The sequence below is a fragment of the Salvelinus fontinalis genome, chromosome 30 (genome assembly GCF_029448725.1).
Source record: "Salvelinus fontinalis isolate EN_2023a chromosome 30, ASM2944872v1, whole genome shotgun sequence".
NCBI classification, from domain to species: Eukaryota; Metazoa; Chordata; class Actinopteri; order Salmoniformes; family Salmonidae; genus Salvelinus; species Salvelinus fontinalis.
Genome location: NC_074694.1, coordinates 27237619 through 27254967, shown reverse-complemented (window position 1 = coordinate 27254967; position 17349 = coordinate 27237619). Strand labels below are relative to the sequence as shown.

The 17349-nt window shown below is 42.3% G+C and overlaps 1 protein-coding gene across 1 annotated transcript; it reads left to right on the top strand.

Annotated features, from left to right (window-relative positions):
• Nucleotides 1-559: 559 nt before the first annotated feature.
• On the top strand, nt 560-17087 carry ccz1 (CCZ1 homolog, vacuolar protein trafficking and biogenesis associated). The gene is made up of 17 exons (XM_055890224.1): nt 560-702; nt 2163-2234; nt 2315-2411; nt 2597-2694; nt 2810-2903; nt 4408-4488; nt 4601-4648; nt 4777-4860; nt 6009-6184; nt 6920-7001; nt 7548-7609; nt 9105-9216; nt 9718-9751; nt 10003-10120; nt 15276-15434; nt 15562-15689; nt 15794-17087. The coding sequence occupies exons 2-17, from the start codon at nt 2221-2223 to the stop codon at nt 15847-15849; spliced, it is 1443 nt and encodes a 480-aa protein (XP_055746199.1). The 5' UTR covers nt 560-702; nt 2163-2220; the 3' UTR covers nt 15850-17087.
• Nucleotides 17088-17349: the final 262 nt, after the last annotated feature.

The following is a 17349-nucleotide window of genomic DNA, read 5'->3' as shown; positions in this document are numbered from 1 at the left end:
CATTATTTTCCGGTTTTCGGTTCTGTTCCCTGAACTTGTTTTCGGTGAACTGATTTACATATATTTTAGAGGTTATTTATACAAAAAAATGTGCATAAAACCCGTATAAATTGTATTTATAATTACATGACCATATTCAGGCTGCAAAGGCTTCCTGATATTGCCCACCACGTTCAGTTACAGCATTCTGTTGTATACCCCTCGCTGAACAAGGGGTGCAACATCAGGAATGAGAATGCCTAGGCATTAGTCACTCTAGCATGGTGTTGGTAAATGAAGCCTTTATGTTTTAAGTACCGGGGGACGCGAATGTATTACCAGCTGTGCACATCAAGCCCAGATGATAGTGGAGATCCATAAAGCCCACCAGTGGCTGCCCAGGCTACATTTTTATTAAACAAAGACCAATCCATGATCATCAAGGCCAATCAATGTTTTCCTTCAACGTTGTATTGGTATATAGGCCTGATTTATGCAGTCTGTCCAATCTGGAAAAGCACGGACATCACAGGAACTTTTATTGTGGAACCATAGTTTTAGTACAAGAAATCCCACCGAGCAGTTTCTACTGTAACACATGAGATTCTGTCAAAGCAGGAAGTGTGCGCGGATTTTGTCATTGCCGCGGCTTTCTACTGTATCTGTTATTAATATTAACAACAAACGAGATGATCTGCATATGCTGACTTTATACAGTAAAAGGTAAGTCGCGTCGTTGTGTTTATTGTCAAATTAATTTGTGATAAAGAAATAGTTTCCCCAGATCGATGCGAACACAACGTTAGCGGATTGTTGACACCGCTGCAGTGCAACCATACAAATTAACCACCTAACGTCGGCTAATTGCTAGCTTGCTGTATCTAACAAATTAACTTTTTAACAGTATACATTTAGTTAGTTCGTTTGTTTTGTATCAAATTTGTCTTTTCAGATGGCAAAAAAATCCCCGTTGTCCCCACCTGGCTACTAAGGCCGATGTGCTAGCTTGTTAGCTAGCTGTGTTGTGGACTTGTTTGAGCGAGTTGGTTAACCACTGGGCCTTATTAAAATAATAGGTTATAGCAATGCCACCTAGCAAGCCACATAAAGTGAATCAATTAGCCATGCGCCTGAGTTGTGGAAGTTAGGATACATTTATACAGCTAACTAGTATAGCTAGTGTCAGTGGAAGGTAATAATGCTCTGTTCAAATCAGAAAATGCATGCTTATCTTTCAGCCTGATTTGAGATATTGAGCTTTTGATGCAATTTACTGCCAAAAATAAACAGACCAAATTCCATGACCCACTGATTCTCTTCATCTGAAATGATCAAATCAAACTTTATTTGTCACATGCGCCAAATACAACAGGTGTAGTAGACCTTACCGTGAAATGCTTACTTACAAGCCCTTAAGCCCTTAACCAACAGTGTAGTTCAAGTAGAGTTAAGAAAATATTTACCAAGTAAACTAAAGTAAAAAGTAACACAATACAATAACAGTAACGAGTCTATGAACAGGGGGTACCGGTGCCGAGTCAATGTGCGGGGGGTACAGGTTAGTAGAGTTAATTTGTACATGTAGGTAGGAGTGAAGTGACAATGCATAGATAAAAAAACAGTGAGTAGCAGCCGTGTAAACAAATGGAGGGGGTGGCCATTTGATTAATTGTTCGGCAGTCTTATGGCTTGGGGGGGTAGAAGCTGTTCACAAGCTTTTTGATCCTAGATTTGGTGCTCCGGTACTGCTTGCTGTGTGGTAGCAGAGAGAACAGTCTATAACTTGGGTGACTGGAGTCTTTGACAATTTTGTAGGGCTTTCCTCTGACACCGCCTAGTATATAGGTCCTGGATGGCAGGAAGCCTGGCCCCAGTGATGTACTGGGCCGTATGCACTACCCTCTGTAGCGCTTTACGTTCAGATGCCGAGCAGTTGCCATACCAGGGTACTGGTCAGAATGCTCTTGGTGGTGCAGCTGTTGAACTTCTTGAGGATCTGGGGACCCATTCCAAATCTTTTCATTCTTCTGAGGGGGAAAAGGTGTTGTCGTGCCCGCTTCACGACTGTCTTGGTGTGTTTAGACCATGATAGTTCGTTGGTGTTGTGGACACCAAGGATCTTGAAATTCTCAAGTGTATTTGTAGCGTTTTTTAAGCTGAGCTGATATTCTTTTTGTCTGCAGCCACAAAGCATGCTAAATTCACTCTGGAACAGAGGACGTCCAGACACAAACCACACTAATGCTGATGATCAGGTAAAACCCGGGTCTCATTGTGATACGTCTTTCAGTTTTTTCAGTCACAGATAGTTGATCAGCATCTTCCTCTGTTGCAGTCCGAGAATGGCTTCGGGAATGCAAGAGAAACAGTACACCCCATCTCTTCTCAGTTTTTTCGTCTATAATCCTTCATTTGGGTCACGGGAGGGAGAGGTGAGCTCCATTTGGTTGTTTTTATGTCTTGTGTGTTTCACATGTTCTCACTATGAACTTCAAACACACTGTTCATCAGCTCAATGTTTACTACTGTAAATGATCCAATGTGATTATCTGTCAACTTTGTGGTCTCCATTCAAATACTGTGCCTCGTGGAAACTGCCTCCTTGTGTGCATTGTAGGAGGAGAAGAAGATTTTATTCTACCATCCCAGTGAGGTCGAGAAGAATGAGAAGATCCGTAATGTCGGTCTTTGTGAGGCCATTGTACAGTTTACCAGGTACACGGGAACTACTAACTAATCAGTTATCTTAAAGTAAAACATCTCACATCTGTTAGTTATGTGTATTGGATTCATATCCCCAATCCCAACCACCATCTTTGCTATATTCCAGAACCTTCTGTCCAACAAAGCCTGCTAAATCCCTACACACACAGAAGAACAGGCAGTTCTTCTTTGAAGCAGAGGACAGTTTCTGGATCGTTATGGTACATTGGTTTTCCAACTCATTTACACTTACTATATACAGTGCCTTCAGAAAGTATTCATACCCCTTGACTTATTTCACGTTTTGTTGCAAAAAAAAATCTCACCAAGCCACACACAATACCCCATAATGACAAAGTGAAAACATGTTTTTTGTAATTTTTTCAAATGTATTGAAAATGAAATACAGAAATGAGATACTTCTGTAAGTATCCACACCCTGAGTCAATAAATGTTAGAATCACCTTTGGCAGTGATTACAGCTGTTAGTCTTTCTGGGTAAGTCTCTAAAAGCGTTGCACACAAGGATGTTACAATATTTGCCGGTTTATTCTTTTAAAAACTCTTCAAGCTCTGTCAAGTTGGTTGTTGATCATTGCTAGACAGCCATTTCGAAGTCTTGTCAAAGATTTTCAAGTTGATTTAAATCAACTGTAACTAGGCCACTCAGGAACAGTCAATGTCATCTTGGTAAGCAGTGCATATGTGGCCTTGTGTTTTAGGTTATTGTCCTGCAGAAAGGTGAAGTTGTCTCCCAGTGTCTGATTTGCCCCAAACATAACACTTTGTAACCAGGACATAAAAGTAATTTCTTTACCACATTTTTTATTTTTTTTAACTTTAGTGCCTAATTGCAAACAGGATGCATGTTTTAGAGATTTTTTAAATTCTGTACAGGTTTCCTTCTTTTTACTCATTAGGTTAGTATTGTTGAGTAGCTACAATGTTGTAGATCCATCGTCAGTTTTCTCCTATCACAGCCATTAAACACTAACTGTTTAAAGTCACCATTGGCCTCATGGTGAAATCCCTGAGCGCTTTCCTTCCTCTCTGACAACTGAGTTAGGAAGGACACCTGTATCTTTGTAGTGACTGGGTGTATTGATACACCATCCAAAGTGTAATTAATAGCTTCACCATGCTCAGTGGGATATTCAATGTCTGCTTTATTTTTACCCATCTACAATAAGTGCCCCTCTTTGTGAAGCATTGGAAAACCTCCTTAGTCTTCGTTGTTGAATCTGTTTGAAATTCACTGCTCAACTGAGGGACCTTACAGATAATTGTAGGTGTGGGGTACAGAGAATAGTCATAAAAAAACACGTTAACCACTATTATTGCACACTGAGTCAGTCCGTACAACTTATTATGTGACTTTTTAAGCACATTTTTACTCCTGAACTTATTTAGGATTGCCAAAACAAAGGGGTTGAATACTTATTGACAAGACATTTCATTTGTAATACATTTAACATTTCTTATAACATAATTCCACTTCAACATAATGCGGTACCGTGTGTAGGTCAGTGACACAAAGTCTCAATTGAATAAATTCAGGCTGTAACACAACATGCGGAAGAAAGGGTGTGAATACTTTCTGAGTGTGCTGTATAGAGCGGCTGCGCTCTCAGCACACTCATATCTTTTTGACAAGTCATTAGGTCTCCTAGGATACTTTTGAAAAGATAATACCTCTCCTCTACCTGTCCTCGTTTGCTTCTCCAGGTGGTGCGGAACCCGATGGTAGAAAAACCGAATAAAGATGGGAGACCTCCCACGATAGAATATCAGGAAGAGGAAATACTTGTACGGCTTAATTTGTTGCGTCTTTTATTTGTGTATATTTTGTGTTTGTCTGGTCCATTTGAGGGAATTCAACTCTTTTATAACTTTCTCGGTTGTTTATTCTCTTGTGTAGGACACAGTTTATGGTGCAGTATTACGGGAATGCTACAGTATGTACAAGGTGAGCATCCGGTTGGGACTCGGGAGTAAACCTCAACCAACTCACATTCTCTAGTAAAGACTGTGTGAGACTGACATTTAGTAAGGATGTGGTTTGCTGATGGATCTTTTCGTTGCTCTGTTCTCCAGCTCTTCAACGGCACATTTGGCAGAGCAATGGAAGCAGGCGGGGTGGAGCTGCTCATGCAGAAGCTTGACAAGTTCTTTTACAGGGTAAAACAGAACAAACACTGGGCTACATATTACATATCTCAAGTCTCTGCAACTATATGCATGATGATGGGTGGTACTAGGTGATTTTGTCATGTCTTATTGGATGCAGAGGATTTGTTTTACAATTGTGCTTTATATACTTTGAGTAATGAAGCTTGTATGGACAGTTTGACAGAAATCATCTATGCATATTTTCAGTCTTTTCTCAGCAAAGTTTCCCTAGGGGCAGGGCACTGCTATTTCAATGCCAGATGATTTACTACTTGTGAAGTTCATTAGCATATCTTTGTAAATATATATATTACACACCGACTCTTATTCTTAGTAGTTCCTACCTCTTAGCTGTCCTTTTTTTTTTTTTTTTTTTACAGTGAAAACATTCACATCTGGTGTTGTGTGCTATCCACGTTACTAATGGTGTGAGGGTGGTTTCCAGGCCTGGCTGCCTGCTTGACAGACAGGAATGCTACTGGTTCTTCTAGAGTGGTGGACTCTGTATTGAGTTTCTAGTGACTAAATGCAGGGTCAGATGTCAGTCATAAGTGACCTTCAAATATGACTTCCCCCCACTAATTATCACTACTCAGAAATGGCGCCTATCTCAAGGAAAGCTGGTCAAAGCATCCACCATACTACAGGCCCAGCCCATTGGCCGCAATGACCTGTGTTCATTATTCATACCTAGCCAATCAGAGGAAACCCCCAGCTCTCCCTAATCCTATCAAAGGCTTCCCCTTCCAGTATGTAACTCAGACACAGAGAAGGCCTATGGTGTCTGTATCGTATCCCAGGTTGAAATGTTCTGGCAATTCTAGTGTCCTCTCATGTCTTTGGGAACAGCAATGTAAGCAAAACGCAGGTAAACTAATATCTCCAGCTTTGACCTAACTGAGATCCACCTTGGACAGAAATATTGCTGCCATTGAAGCTGGAAATAGGAGCATTGTGTTGTCTAGGCATACAGTGTGCAGCCCTTTTGTGTTTCTTAATGAGGTTTCTCAGCATTGGGCTCCTGATCACAATGGGATGTGCGTATAACTTTGCTTTCTAAGCTAACACCTCACCTTCCCCACGTATCCCTGATGTCTATTAACCAAACGGAGACATGACTGCATGTATAACTGTCCTCTATCCCTGGTCTCCTCCAGTACCTGCAGACACTGCACCTGCAGTCCTGTGACCTGCTGGACGTGTTCGGTGGGATTGCCTTTTTCCCCCTGGACAAGATGACCTACCTGAAGATCCAGTCATTTGTCAACAGAGTGGAGGAGAGCCTCAGCCTGATCAAATACACAGCCTTCCTCTACAACGACCAGCTGATATGGTACGGCTGGGGGAAGCAGGCCATGTGTGGGGGTTGTACTCTGGTTTAAAACACCTGCCCACATGTAGAAACCAAATTTCGCCTACAATTTGCAAATGCTAACATAAATCGTTGAACAACATAAGCTATGAATTGCATTCTTCTGTGATCTTGAGGCACAGGCTGCTTCATCATTCAACTGGCCAGGCCTAGTAGGCTGTTTTTCAGGATGCCAGGAGGAGAGGGGGGAGGTTATTGGGCTTCCCTCTTCCTGTGTTGTGTGTGCCAGGGCCCTGATCTTATAAACAGCCTGCAGGCCCTTGGCGCCCCCTTGCAGCCCTTTACCACTGTAAGGTGTGGGGGAGCCTGACAGCAGTGGCAGGCATCCCTCCAATGCTCCTTATCCCGTTAGGCTGGGCTAGGTATGGGGTTGTCTTGGGCATGGCTGGGAGACACAGAAGATGCCTTAAATACACACAATCTGATTACAGTAATTCATACCCTGACATGTCTCTCACTTTTAACTGTTAGTCTGACCCGTTACTGTATGTAATCTGGGGATTACGTGATAATTGATTGTTCCTAATGATTTGATTGCTAATGAAATTATTTGAGCAGTTATGATAGCATTGGGCCCATGGTGAGCCATGGAGATGATGGGTTTAGTTCATCAATACTCCTGAACAGACTGAACATGAACAGGAAGTGTTTGATGCTAACAAAGGTGTGTCCCCCTTTTTTGTTGTCCCCATGCAGGAGTGGTCTGGAGCAGGATGACATGCGGATCCTGTATAAGTACCTGACAACGTCACTGTTCCCCAGACACTCTGAACCCGAGGTGAGAGAGGGTGAGAAGGAGGGATCAGAGAGCGAGGGAGAGAGGAGGGATCAGAGAGCGAGGGAGGGATCAGAGAGCGGGGGAGGGATCAGAGAGCGGGGGAGAGATCAGAGAGCGGAGCGAGGGATCACGGAGGGAGAGGGCCCACGGAGGGAGAGGGGAGGGATCAGAGAGCGGGGGAGGGATCAGGGAGAGAGGAGCGAGGGATCACGGAGGGAGAGGGGAGGGATCAGAGGGGGAGCTAGAGCGTAAGCAACTGCCACTTCCTTGCCTCTGTTCTATTAAAACTGATCCTCTGCCTAAACCTTCCCTCAACGTTGCCAGAACTCTTCCAACACCTGCTCCACAATGGCATCATGCCACACGAAGAATGTATTGTTGTGTAACAAGCACATTTAAAGTTGACCACACATTGATACCCCACAGGCTCAGACAATGTTGTTAATGAATTTAAGTTATACTAAAGCAGGTTCTCTCTCTCCACCATCTCTCTTCTAACTCTCTCCCTCCCCGTCTCTCTTCCTCATCCTCCCTTTCTCTCTCCAGCTGGCTGGTAGGGACTCTCCCTTAAGGCCAGAGGTGGCAGGGAATCTGCTTCACTATGGGAGGTAAGTCCTTAAACGTCCTCTCTGGTCCGCTGCCTCCCTCCCCTCCCTCCCTCCCTCCAGGTCTCCTGGCTAGGCTGGGCCAGGCTCCCTCCCTGGGGCTCTGGTCCCCTGCGATCTCGGGGCAGAAGGACAGGGACACCAGATCATCATGTCAGGGTGGAGCCTTCTAGCCATGCCACATCTGCTGCTAATCTGACTATAGCAGACTGATACATTTAACCTGAGGGGATGGATGGAATTACGACTTTATCGTGTTCATCCATGATGGTTTTTATTGGATATATTGTTATTTCAACAAAGCGATGGAGGATTATGTTTTAGATTATCAAGTGAAAGCAATAAAAATCATGATATCACAATAGGAGGTGTTATGTTTGATAGTTCTGGTATGATAGGAAAGTGTTATTATGCTAACATTAGGTTGTAATTAAAGTGCGTTGGTGGTCCGGCATGTGCAATATCCAGTCTGATTGTTATAACAACATGGATGATTACTGATCAGTGTTCCAACGTGATGTGGTCTTACCCCACTGACAATAATGAGATTTGTATCTCTACCGTCCCACACACAGACACAAAGGAGGGGGGATTACACTTAACAGAGAGGAGGAAGGAGAGCCAAGCTAGTTAACGGAGTCTCTGTGTAGCCTAGTCCACCCTAGAGGCCTCTGTGCCTGAGGTGGACAAAGTAGGAGAGAGAGAGGAGGAGGAGAGCGCAAGAGAGAAGGATGAGATTATTAGCAGAGGTGCTCTGTAGTCTCTGTATGAATACTCTAAAACACAATCCTTCCTGCATCCCTTCCAAACACTGATTTGTAAGCATTTCACGGTAAGGTCTACACCTGTTGTATTCGGCGCATGTGACAAATAAAGTTTGATTTGATTCAACACAGCTGTAAAGAGGAAAGAAGGGGTTCCACTACATGGTTTTCATATATCCTGTCTGGTCAGATCAGCGATTACTTAATTTATTCCCTTCCCTTCTATTATCTCAAAGAATGGGTAGAATTAAGAGGTTATCCTCTTTGGGCAAGTCGCTTAGCAGAAAGTAGTCAAACACACAGACAACCTTTTATTTAGATCTGAATACAGAAAAGCACAGAGAAGACAGAATACAAGCACTTAATATGAATGTATTGAAATAGAGCCGTTGTTGGAGGAAGAGTGATCCCTGAGAGTGTGCCGCTGCCAAGCCAGTGTGACTCCGAGTGGGAGGGAGAGACCCACCCAAGGGCAGGGGAAAACTGTGACAGTGCAAATTATGGAAGGGATACACACAGTATGCAAACTGTACGTCCACATATACATTTACAAATTGCTAGATAGACTTGGGGATTAATTTGTTTATTTGTAATTTTTTGTGTGAGGTAAAACCGTTTTTGATTTGTATCAAACTAAATTTGTTTTGTAATTGTGAAACACCCTTGTCAATCAAAGTAATCGTGATGAGCTGTGATGCATTCGTCCTCATATCCGGTCCTCTTTCCACCCTCAGGTTTTTGACAGGACCTGCTAATCTCAAAGACCCAGAGGCCAAATTCCGGTTCCCTAGAATATTTGTCAACACAGAGGACAGTTATGAGGAGCTGCATCTGATAGTTTATAAGGTGAGGAGAGGGTATCATTCTAAATGGTACTCTATTCCCTATATAGTGCACTACTTTTGACCAGGGCCCATAGGGATCTAGTAAAATGTAGTGCAGGGTTCTGGTCCAAAGTAGTGCACTACATAGGGAATATGGCGTCATTTGGGACAGAACTGATGAGCAGGGAACTGTGGTCTGGAGCCCTGCTGGGTTTTGTGGGAATTCAGTAGAGGCTTTATTCTTTTGTGTTTTTAAGATAGAGACAGGTAGTACTTCCAACCCATTATTTGTTTGGCAGAAAATATGGTAATCTGTTATTATTTCATTACTGAAGAACAAAGAGAAGGTTTAACCCGGTATGACCTCTGATGTTGGGGGAATTGGCTTTGTTCGTTGGCATCTCAAATGGCTTCCTTAAATGATTTATAAATTCAATGTATTTGGTAATAAGTTCTAAATTATAGTATTATTTTCTCTAGACCCATTATATTCAAACTGTACATTGTCTGCTCTTAATTTCAGGCGATGAGTGCAGCGGTTTGTTTTATGATCAGTGGTGAGTATCCTCTCATATCATTTGGTCAGTTCCCTCCCCCCCCAAACAGCTGGGCTGATGCTTATTACATAATTTCTCAGCATTCTCTGAGTCTGCCCGTTCCAAATGTTCTGTGAATAATGCAATGGCAAATTCTAAGGCATTGCCATATTATGTGGACTGTGAAAGAAAAAAACGTATCAATTCTTAGAAGTTCCAAAGTCCATTCTACTAATTCGAACTAACGTATGGTCATATGCTCTCTCCCCCAGCATCTGTGGAGCTGACGAGGGAGTTCTGTGAGCAGCTGGATGGTCTGGTGGGACCTCAGCTCACCCTGCTGGCCTCCGACATCTGTGAACAATATAATGTCAACCGCAGGATATCGGGGTCAGTACTGTTGCTTTAATCCTCTAGCCTCCAGTTCCTGGGCCTGTGTTGTTCCAACACGCCATGATAGAAATCACGGTCCAAAATACATCATGTGTTTTTAAAAGGTACGTGTTTATGCCACGGCATCCTCTTGACGATTGGACCAATGAACTCAATGACCTGGATAAACTAATGATGGTCCTGAGGTGTAGTACTGCTTAAAGGTAGACTCAGTGATGCACAAAGTACACAGAAATATCGGGCCGATTTTTCCGCAACAACTAAGCGTTGAAGCACGAAGCTAACCTTTTTCCACTGTTTTTGTTCCAGAGCTACCTAGTGTAGCAGCGTGACGCGCACCCGTGATCCTGCGCACATACTCCGTGAATGTGTGAGAGAAAAGTCTTGTATCGCGCTCATCTCAATATCTGCAGTGCTCCTCATGGCAACGTCATAACACTGTGCTGGCTCTGATATTTTATTTTCATATTGGCCTTTCCAGTATGGTTCCAGCAACTATTTGTAATGAGTAAGCAGGCTAGCGCAGTACAGTCCTACTTGGCTCTGCTCATCTCGACTCAGTAGTGTGAAATTGGCATTAGACTCTCCTCTCATCCTTGTAATGATCGTCATTAGAGGTATACCGATTATTGGAGGACCAAAAACAGCAGATCCTGATTAATCGGACGATTTTATTTATTTTTAGAAGTCGACAATTACAATAATACTGAATGAACAATGAACACTTTAATTTAATATAATACATATATAAAATCAATTTAGTCTCAAATAAATAATGAAACCTAGTAGAAAGAGGAGGAAGGGAAGCGCTACTAAGGTACACAATAGTAGATTTTGGTAGACAGAAGGTGCTCTTTGGTAAAAGGGGTAAATTGGTCATCAAAAAAGAGGACCAAGGCACTCTTCATATAATTAATTAAAATGCCTTTTAGTATGGCATGTTCAATAGAAAAAGTTTTTTTTAAACCAATGCTTTTCGGCTGCATGGCCTTCGTCTGGGAGTACAAAAAAAAGAAATACAATGTCCTCTTGAACAGCTTTTCCAATTAGCCCTAATTGGAAGAGGTTACAAAATTGATTGGACACACCTAGTAAGCAATACTATACACATTAAAAGGGGAAATTCTGTAGCTATGTTATCATAAAAATACAACTCCAAGCTAGAAGTATCAGAACACTAAAAGGTAGTTCTAACCTTAAATATGACTGGGAGAAGTGTCAAGAATAAGAAAGCAATATATTCCATATTGCACTAGAACACAGCAAAACATGAACAACAGTCTAAACATAGCTGAGGGCAATTGAGCAAAATGTCCACTAGATGACAGCAAATGGACCCATCACGACCCTACAGGAAGGGTGAGAAATCCATATCTTCATTTAAACCAGGGTACTTAGCGGCCTGTAGTTTGTAAATCCAAAAACCTTCCCTTTGGTTTAACTGTTTAAGACGGTCCCCTTTTCTAATAGAGGCCGGAATATGATCAATACCCATAGCTTGTAGGGAGGCAGGGTTGCCATGGTGGACGGACTCGTAGTGCCTTGCCATGGGGTAGTCTTCATTGCCTACCCGTATGGCGTACTTGTGTTCCGCTAAGCGGTCTTGAAGGCGTCTCTTTGTCCGTCCAATGTAGAACACCTTGCACTGTGGACATTCCAATCTATAGATGACATAAGTGGTTTTACAGTTAATGAAATGCTTGACGTAATACTCCATTTTGGAAGCTGTGTCAACAAAATACTTATTCTGTGCAATATTACTGCAATGGTTGCAATAGTTAATTTAAAAGATCTCTTGGGTTTGTGGTCAAGCCAAGTTTTTTGAGAGTCACCCGAAAGATAACTGTGGACTAATTTGTCATTTAGGGTAGGACATCTCTTAAAGCTTATGACTGGTGGCTCAGGAAAGACTTGGCGTAGTAGCGTATCACTTTGGATGATTCCCCAATTATTTTTAATGATTATTTTAATGTTCTCTGCTTCAGTGCTGTATTCTGTAACAAAATACACTCCCTCTGATGTATCACGAGGCACTCCCCTTCGCAACAAGTTCTCTATCAAGTAATCCAGCCCTTAATCTTTCAGGACCTGAACGCTGTAGCCCCGATTCAAGAAGCGATTCCCCAATTCAGCAGATTTGACACCGTAGTCTGTTTCCTGATCGCAAATTCTGCGGACTCTTTGGAATTGGCCATATTGAATATTCTCTTTTAGTCTTTTGGGGTGAATGCTGTCTGCCCACAGAATGGTATTCCCATCTGTAGGCTTCCTAAAGATTGATGTGCAAACAACCGTTGTCATTTTTACTAATGTCGAGGTCCAAAAAATGAATGTTATCCTTGCTGTACTGATATTTTTTTTAAATGCCTTCCTCACCATCTTGAATAAGCATGCCCCATTCAAGAAATTTAGAACCAGGAACAGATATAGCCCTTGGTTCTCTCCTGACCTGACTGCCCTTAACCAACAGAAAAACATCCTATGGCGTTCTGCATTAGCATCGAACAGCCCCCGTGATATGCAACTTTTCAGGGAAGCTAGAAACCAATATACACAGGCAGTTAGAAAAGCCAAGGCTAGCTTTTTCAAGCAGAAATTTGCTTCCTGCAACACAAATTCAAAAAAGTTCTGGGACACTGTAAAGTCCATGGAGAATAAGAACACCTCCTCCCAGCTTCCAACTGCACTGAAGATAGGAAACACTGTCACCACCGACAAATCCACTATAATTGAGAATTTCAATAAGCATTTTTCTACGGCTGGCCATGCTTTCCACCTGGCTGCCCCTACCCCGGTCAACAGCACTGCCCTCCGCTACTCGCCCAAGCCTTCCCCATTTCTCTTTCTCCCAAATACAGTCAGCTGATGTTCTGAAAGAGCTGCAAAATCTGGACCCTTACAAATCAGCCGGGCTAGATAATCTGGACCCTTTCTTTCTAAAACTATCTGCTGAAATTGTTGCCACCCCTATTACTAGCCTTTTCAACCTCTCTTTCGTGTCATCTGAGATTCCCAAAGATTGGAAAGCAGCTGCGGTTATCCCCCTCTTCAAAGGGGGGGACACTCTTGACCCTAACAGCTACAGACCTATATCTATCCTACCCTGCCTTTCTAAGGTCTTCGAAAGCCAAGTCAACAAACAGATTACCGACCATTTCGAATCCCACCATACCTTCTCCACTATGCAATCTGGTTTCAGAGCTGGCCATGGGTGCACCTCAGCCACGCTCAAGGTCATAAACGATATCTTAACCGCCATCGATAGGAAACAATACTGTGCAGCCGTATTCATTGACCTGGCCAAGGCTTTTGACTCTGTCAATCACCACATCCTCATCGGCAGACTCGACAGCCTTGGTTTCTCTAATGATTGCCTCGCCTGGTTCACCAACTACTTCTCTGATCGAGTTCAGTGTGTCAAATCGGAGGGTCTGTTGTCCGGGCCTCTGGCAGTCTCTATGGGGGTGCCACAGGGTTCAATTCTTGGACCGACTCTCTTCTCTGTATACATCAATGATGTCGCTCTTGCTGCTGGTGATTCTCTGATCCATCTCTACGCAGACGACACTATTCTGTATACTTCTGGCCCTTCTTTTGACACTGTGTTAACAACCCTCCAGGCGAGCTTCAATGCCATACAACTCTCCTTCCGTGGCCTCCATTTGCTCTTAAATACAAGTAAAACTAAATGCATGCTCTTCAACCGATCGCTGCCTGCACCTGCCCGCCTGTCCAACATCACTACTCTGGACGGCTCTGACTTAGAATATGTGGACAACTACAAATACCTAGGTGTCTGGTTAGACTGTAAACTCTCCTTCCAGACTCGCATCAAAAATCTCCAATCCAAAGTTAAATCTAGAATTGGCTTCCTATTCCGCAACAAAGCATCCTTCACTCATGCTGCCAAACATACCCTTGTAAAACTGACCATCCTACCAATCCTCGACTTCGGTGATGTCATTTACAAAATAGCCTCCAAAACCCTACTCAATAAATTGGATGCAGTCTATCACAGTGCCATCCGTTTTGTCACCAAAGCCCCATATACTACCCACCACTGCGACCTGTACACTCTCGTTGGCTGGCCCTCGCTTCATACTCGTCGTCAAACCCACTGGCTCCAGGTCATCTACAAGACCCTGCTAGGTAAAGTCCCCCCTTATCTCAGCTCGCTGGTCACCATAGCAGCACCTACCTGTAGCACGCGCTCCAGCAGGTATATCTCTCTGGTCACCCCCAAAACCAATTCTTCCTTTGGCCGCCTCTCCTTCCAGTTCTCTGCTGCCAATGACTGGAACGAACTACAAAAATCTCTGAAACTGGAAACACTTATCTCCCTCACTAGCTTTAAGCACCAGCTGTCAGAGCAGCTCATAGATTACTGCACCTGTACATAGCCCATCTATAATTTAGCCCAAACAACTACCTCTCTACCTACTGTATTTATTTATTTTGCTCCTTTGCACCCCATTATTTCTCTCTACTTTTTTCTATCTCTACTATCTCTACTATTTTTTACTTGCTATATTGTATTTACTTCGCCACCATGGCCTTTTTATATTTTTATTTATTTATATATATATTTTGTTTGCCTTCACCTCCCTCACCTCACTTGCTCATATTGTATATAGACTTATTTTTCACTGTATTATTGACTGTATGTTTGTTTTACTCCATGTGTAACTATGTGTTGTTGTGTGTCGAACTGCTTTGCTTTATCTTGGCCAGGTCGCAATTGTAAATGAGAACGTGTTTTCAATTTGCCTACCTGGTTAAATAAAGGTGAAAAAAAAAAAAAAAAAAAAAAAAGTAGGCTGTGATTCAATGATAAATTAACAGGTACCGCATTGACTATTTGCAATGCTGGACAAGCTAGTTAACCTAGTAATATCATCAACCATGTGTAGTTAACTAGTGATTATGTTAAGATTTGTTTTTTTCTAAGTTAAGTTTAATGCTAGCTAGCAACTTACCTTTGCTCCTTGCTGCACTCTTGTAACAGGCGGTCAGCCTGCCACGCAGTCTCCTCGGCCAAAATCGGCGTCCAGAAATGCAGATTACCGATTGTTATGAAAACTTGAAATCGGCCCTATGGCCGATTTAATCGGTCGACCTCTAATCGACATCCTCTCCCTCTGTGTTGTTACAGGCCGGACAAGGAGCCCCAGTTCAAGTTCATCTACTTCAACCACATGAACCTGGCAGAGAAGAGCACCATCCACATGAGGAAGACAGCCAGTGTCTCTCTGACTTCGGTCCACCCAGACCTCATGAAGATTCTGGGAGACATCAACTGTGACTTCGCCAGGTATGCCCAATGAAATACCACAGAAACCCTGTTAGGGTTAGCACTCTGAGGCCTAGTTTTGGCAAATCTGTATGTAAAGTATATTACAGTGTCCGTAAATTCATGTTATTTTTGTATGTTGCCTCAGGGTCGATGAAGATGAAGAGATCATTGTGAAGGCTATGACAGACTACTGGGTGGTCGGCAAGAAGTCGGACCAGAGAGAACTCTACGTTATCTTGAACCAGAAGAATGCCAATTTGATTGAAGTTAATGGTAGATCCAACATGGATGGATTAATGAATGTTTCTTTGAGCTCATCTCACATTTTGTCTTGGTTATGCTTGCTAATCCCAACCCTGTTTTTTTTCTACCAACAGAGGAAGTGAAGAGGCTCTGTGCGACACAGTTCAACAACATTTTCTTCTTGGACTGAAAGAAAAAAAGAAAAAAAATAACTGCACGAAGAAGAGGGAGAAAAAGAGAGACGGTGAGAGGGCAATGGACTGTTTCACCACACTAAAACTGTCAGCATTGCAGGGTGTTATGACAGCATCAGTGTAATGCAATAATTGCATAGATTAGGTAAGAGTTCGACCAAAACCATGGAAACACCACACACCCGTCCCCCCATGGGGGATAGGTCCAGAATCTATTTAGTAACCACATTATAGGCCTGTTAGAACACATACAGTGCCTAGTGAAAGTTACACAGCACTTGCAGTCTTCATATTTTTCTGCCTTAACATTAAATAAAAAAATAAAAATGGGTTTCCTACAGATCTACACAACCTACTACTCCACATTATCTAAGTGAAGGAAAGTGAGGAAAACCTAATCCCGAGAGTTGTATTTTTCTGCGAGACAGTTACACACATTTTAATGCCAAAGACACAACAGAATGGCGTTCTAAGAGGTGTTGAGTGTTCCTGAATGGTCCAGTCTCCTTCCTGACTTAAATCTGCTTTAAAAATCTGAGACAAGGTTTGAATATTGCTGTCCATCAATGATTCCCAACCAAATGTATTGAGCTTGAGCAATTTTGACAAAAACAATAGATATACATTGCCCTAAGAGTTGTGCAAGGTTGGTAGAGTCTTATTCAAAATTATTATTCACAGCTGTAATGGCTGCCAAAGGTGCTTCCACCAAGTATTAACTCTGGGGTGTGAAGACATAAGCATTCAATACATCCGCATTTTGTATTTCTTAGAACATTTTCCAAATGACTAGCATTTTTCTTTCACTTTGAAAATGTGGAGTAGGTTGCGTAGATCGATATGAAAAAACAATTTAATCCCTTTTAGATTTAATTAAGGCAAAATGTGAAGACTGCGTAGACTTTCACTAGCGACTGCTGTAAATTGTGATTGATTTGACATATCTACTTTTTTTGTATTAGCTTTTCTGAATGGACGCCATTGACGGTGTCCTTGTGCTATCCCCTACGGGTGCGTGGCCATCGGCGCTCCATTGATCTCTTACCGTATGTATTGTAAACAATTAAATAAAGAAGCTTTTCTCATCATGTAATTTCTTTAGATTTTGATTTACCAATACAAAATGGTATTTTCATTCTTGTAATTAAGTGTCAAGTGATCAGAGTAATTTTACTGTACATGTACTTAATTTTTCTATTTCTTTGTATATAAAGTGCATTGTCTTCTTGTTTAAGTTCCTGTCAGCTGTTTGTATTACAATTGACATCATTGGTCTACTGACTCTACTCGTTGTTGTTATTTTTAAGGACACAACATGACATTTATCACTATATTAATTTAAAAACAGACATTCACAAACATGCTGTTTCTTCTATGGGTTCTGTTCATTGTCTTGTATAATTTTGAAATGAGATGCTATGATTCATGTCGAAAGTAATGTGGTTTGTAAAATGCAGCCCCAACTATAACCCTCCCGTTGTCCTTCTATTATGCCT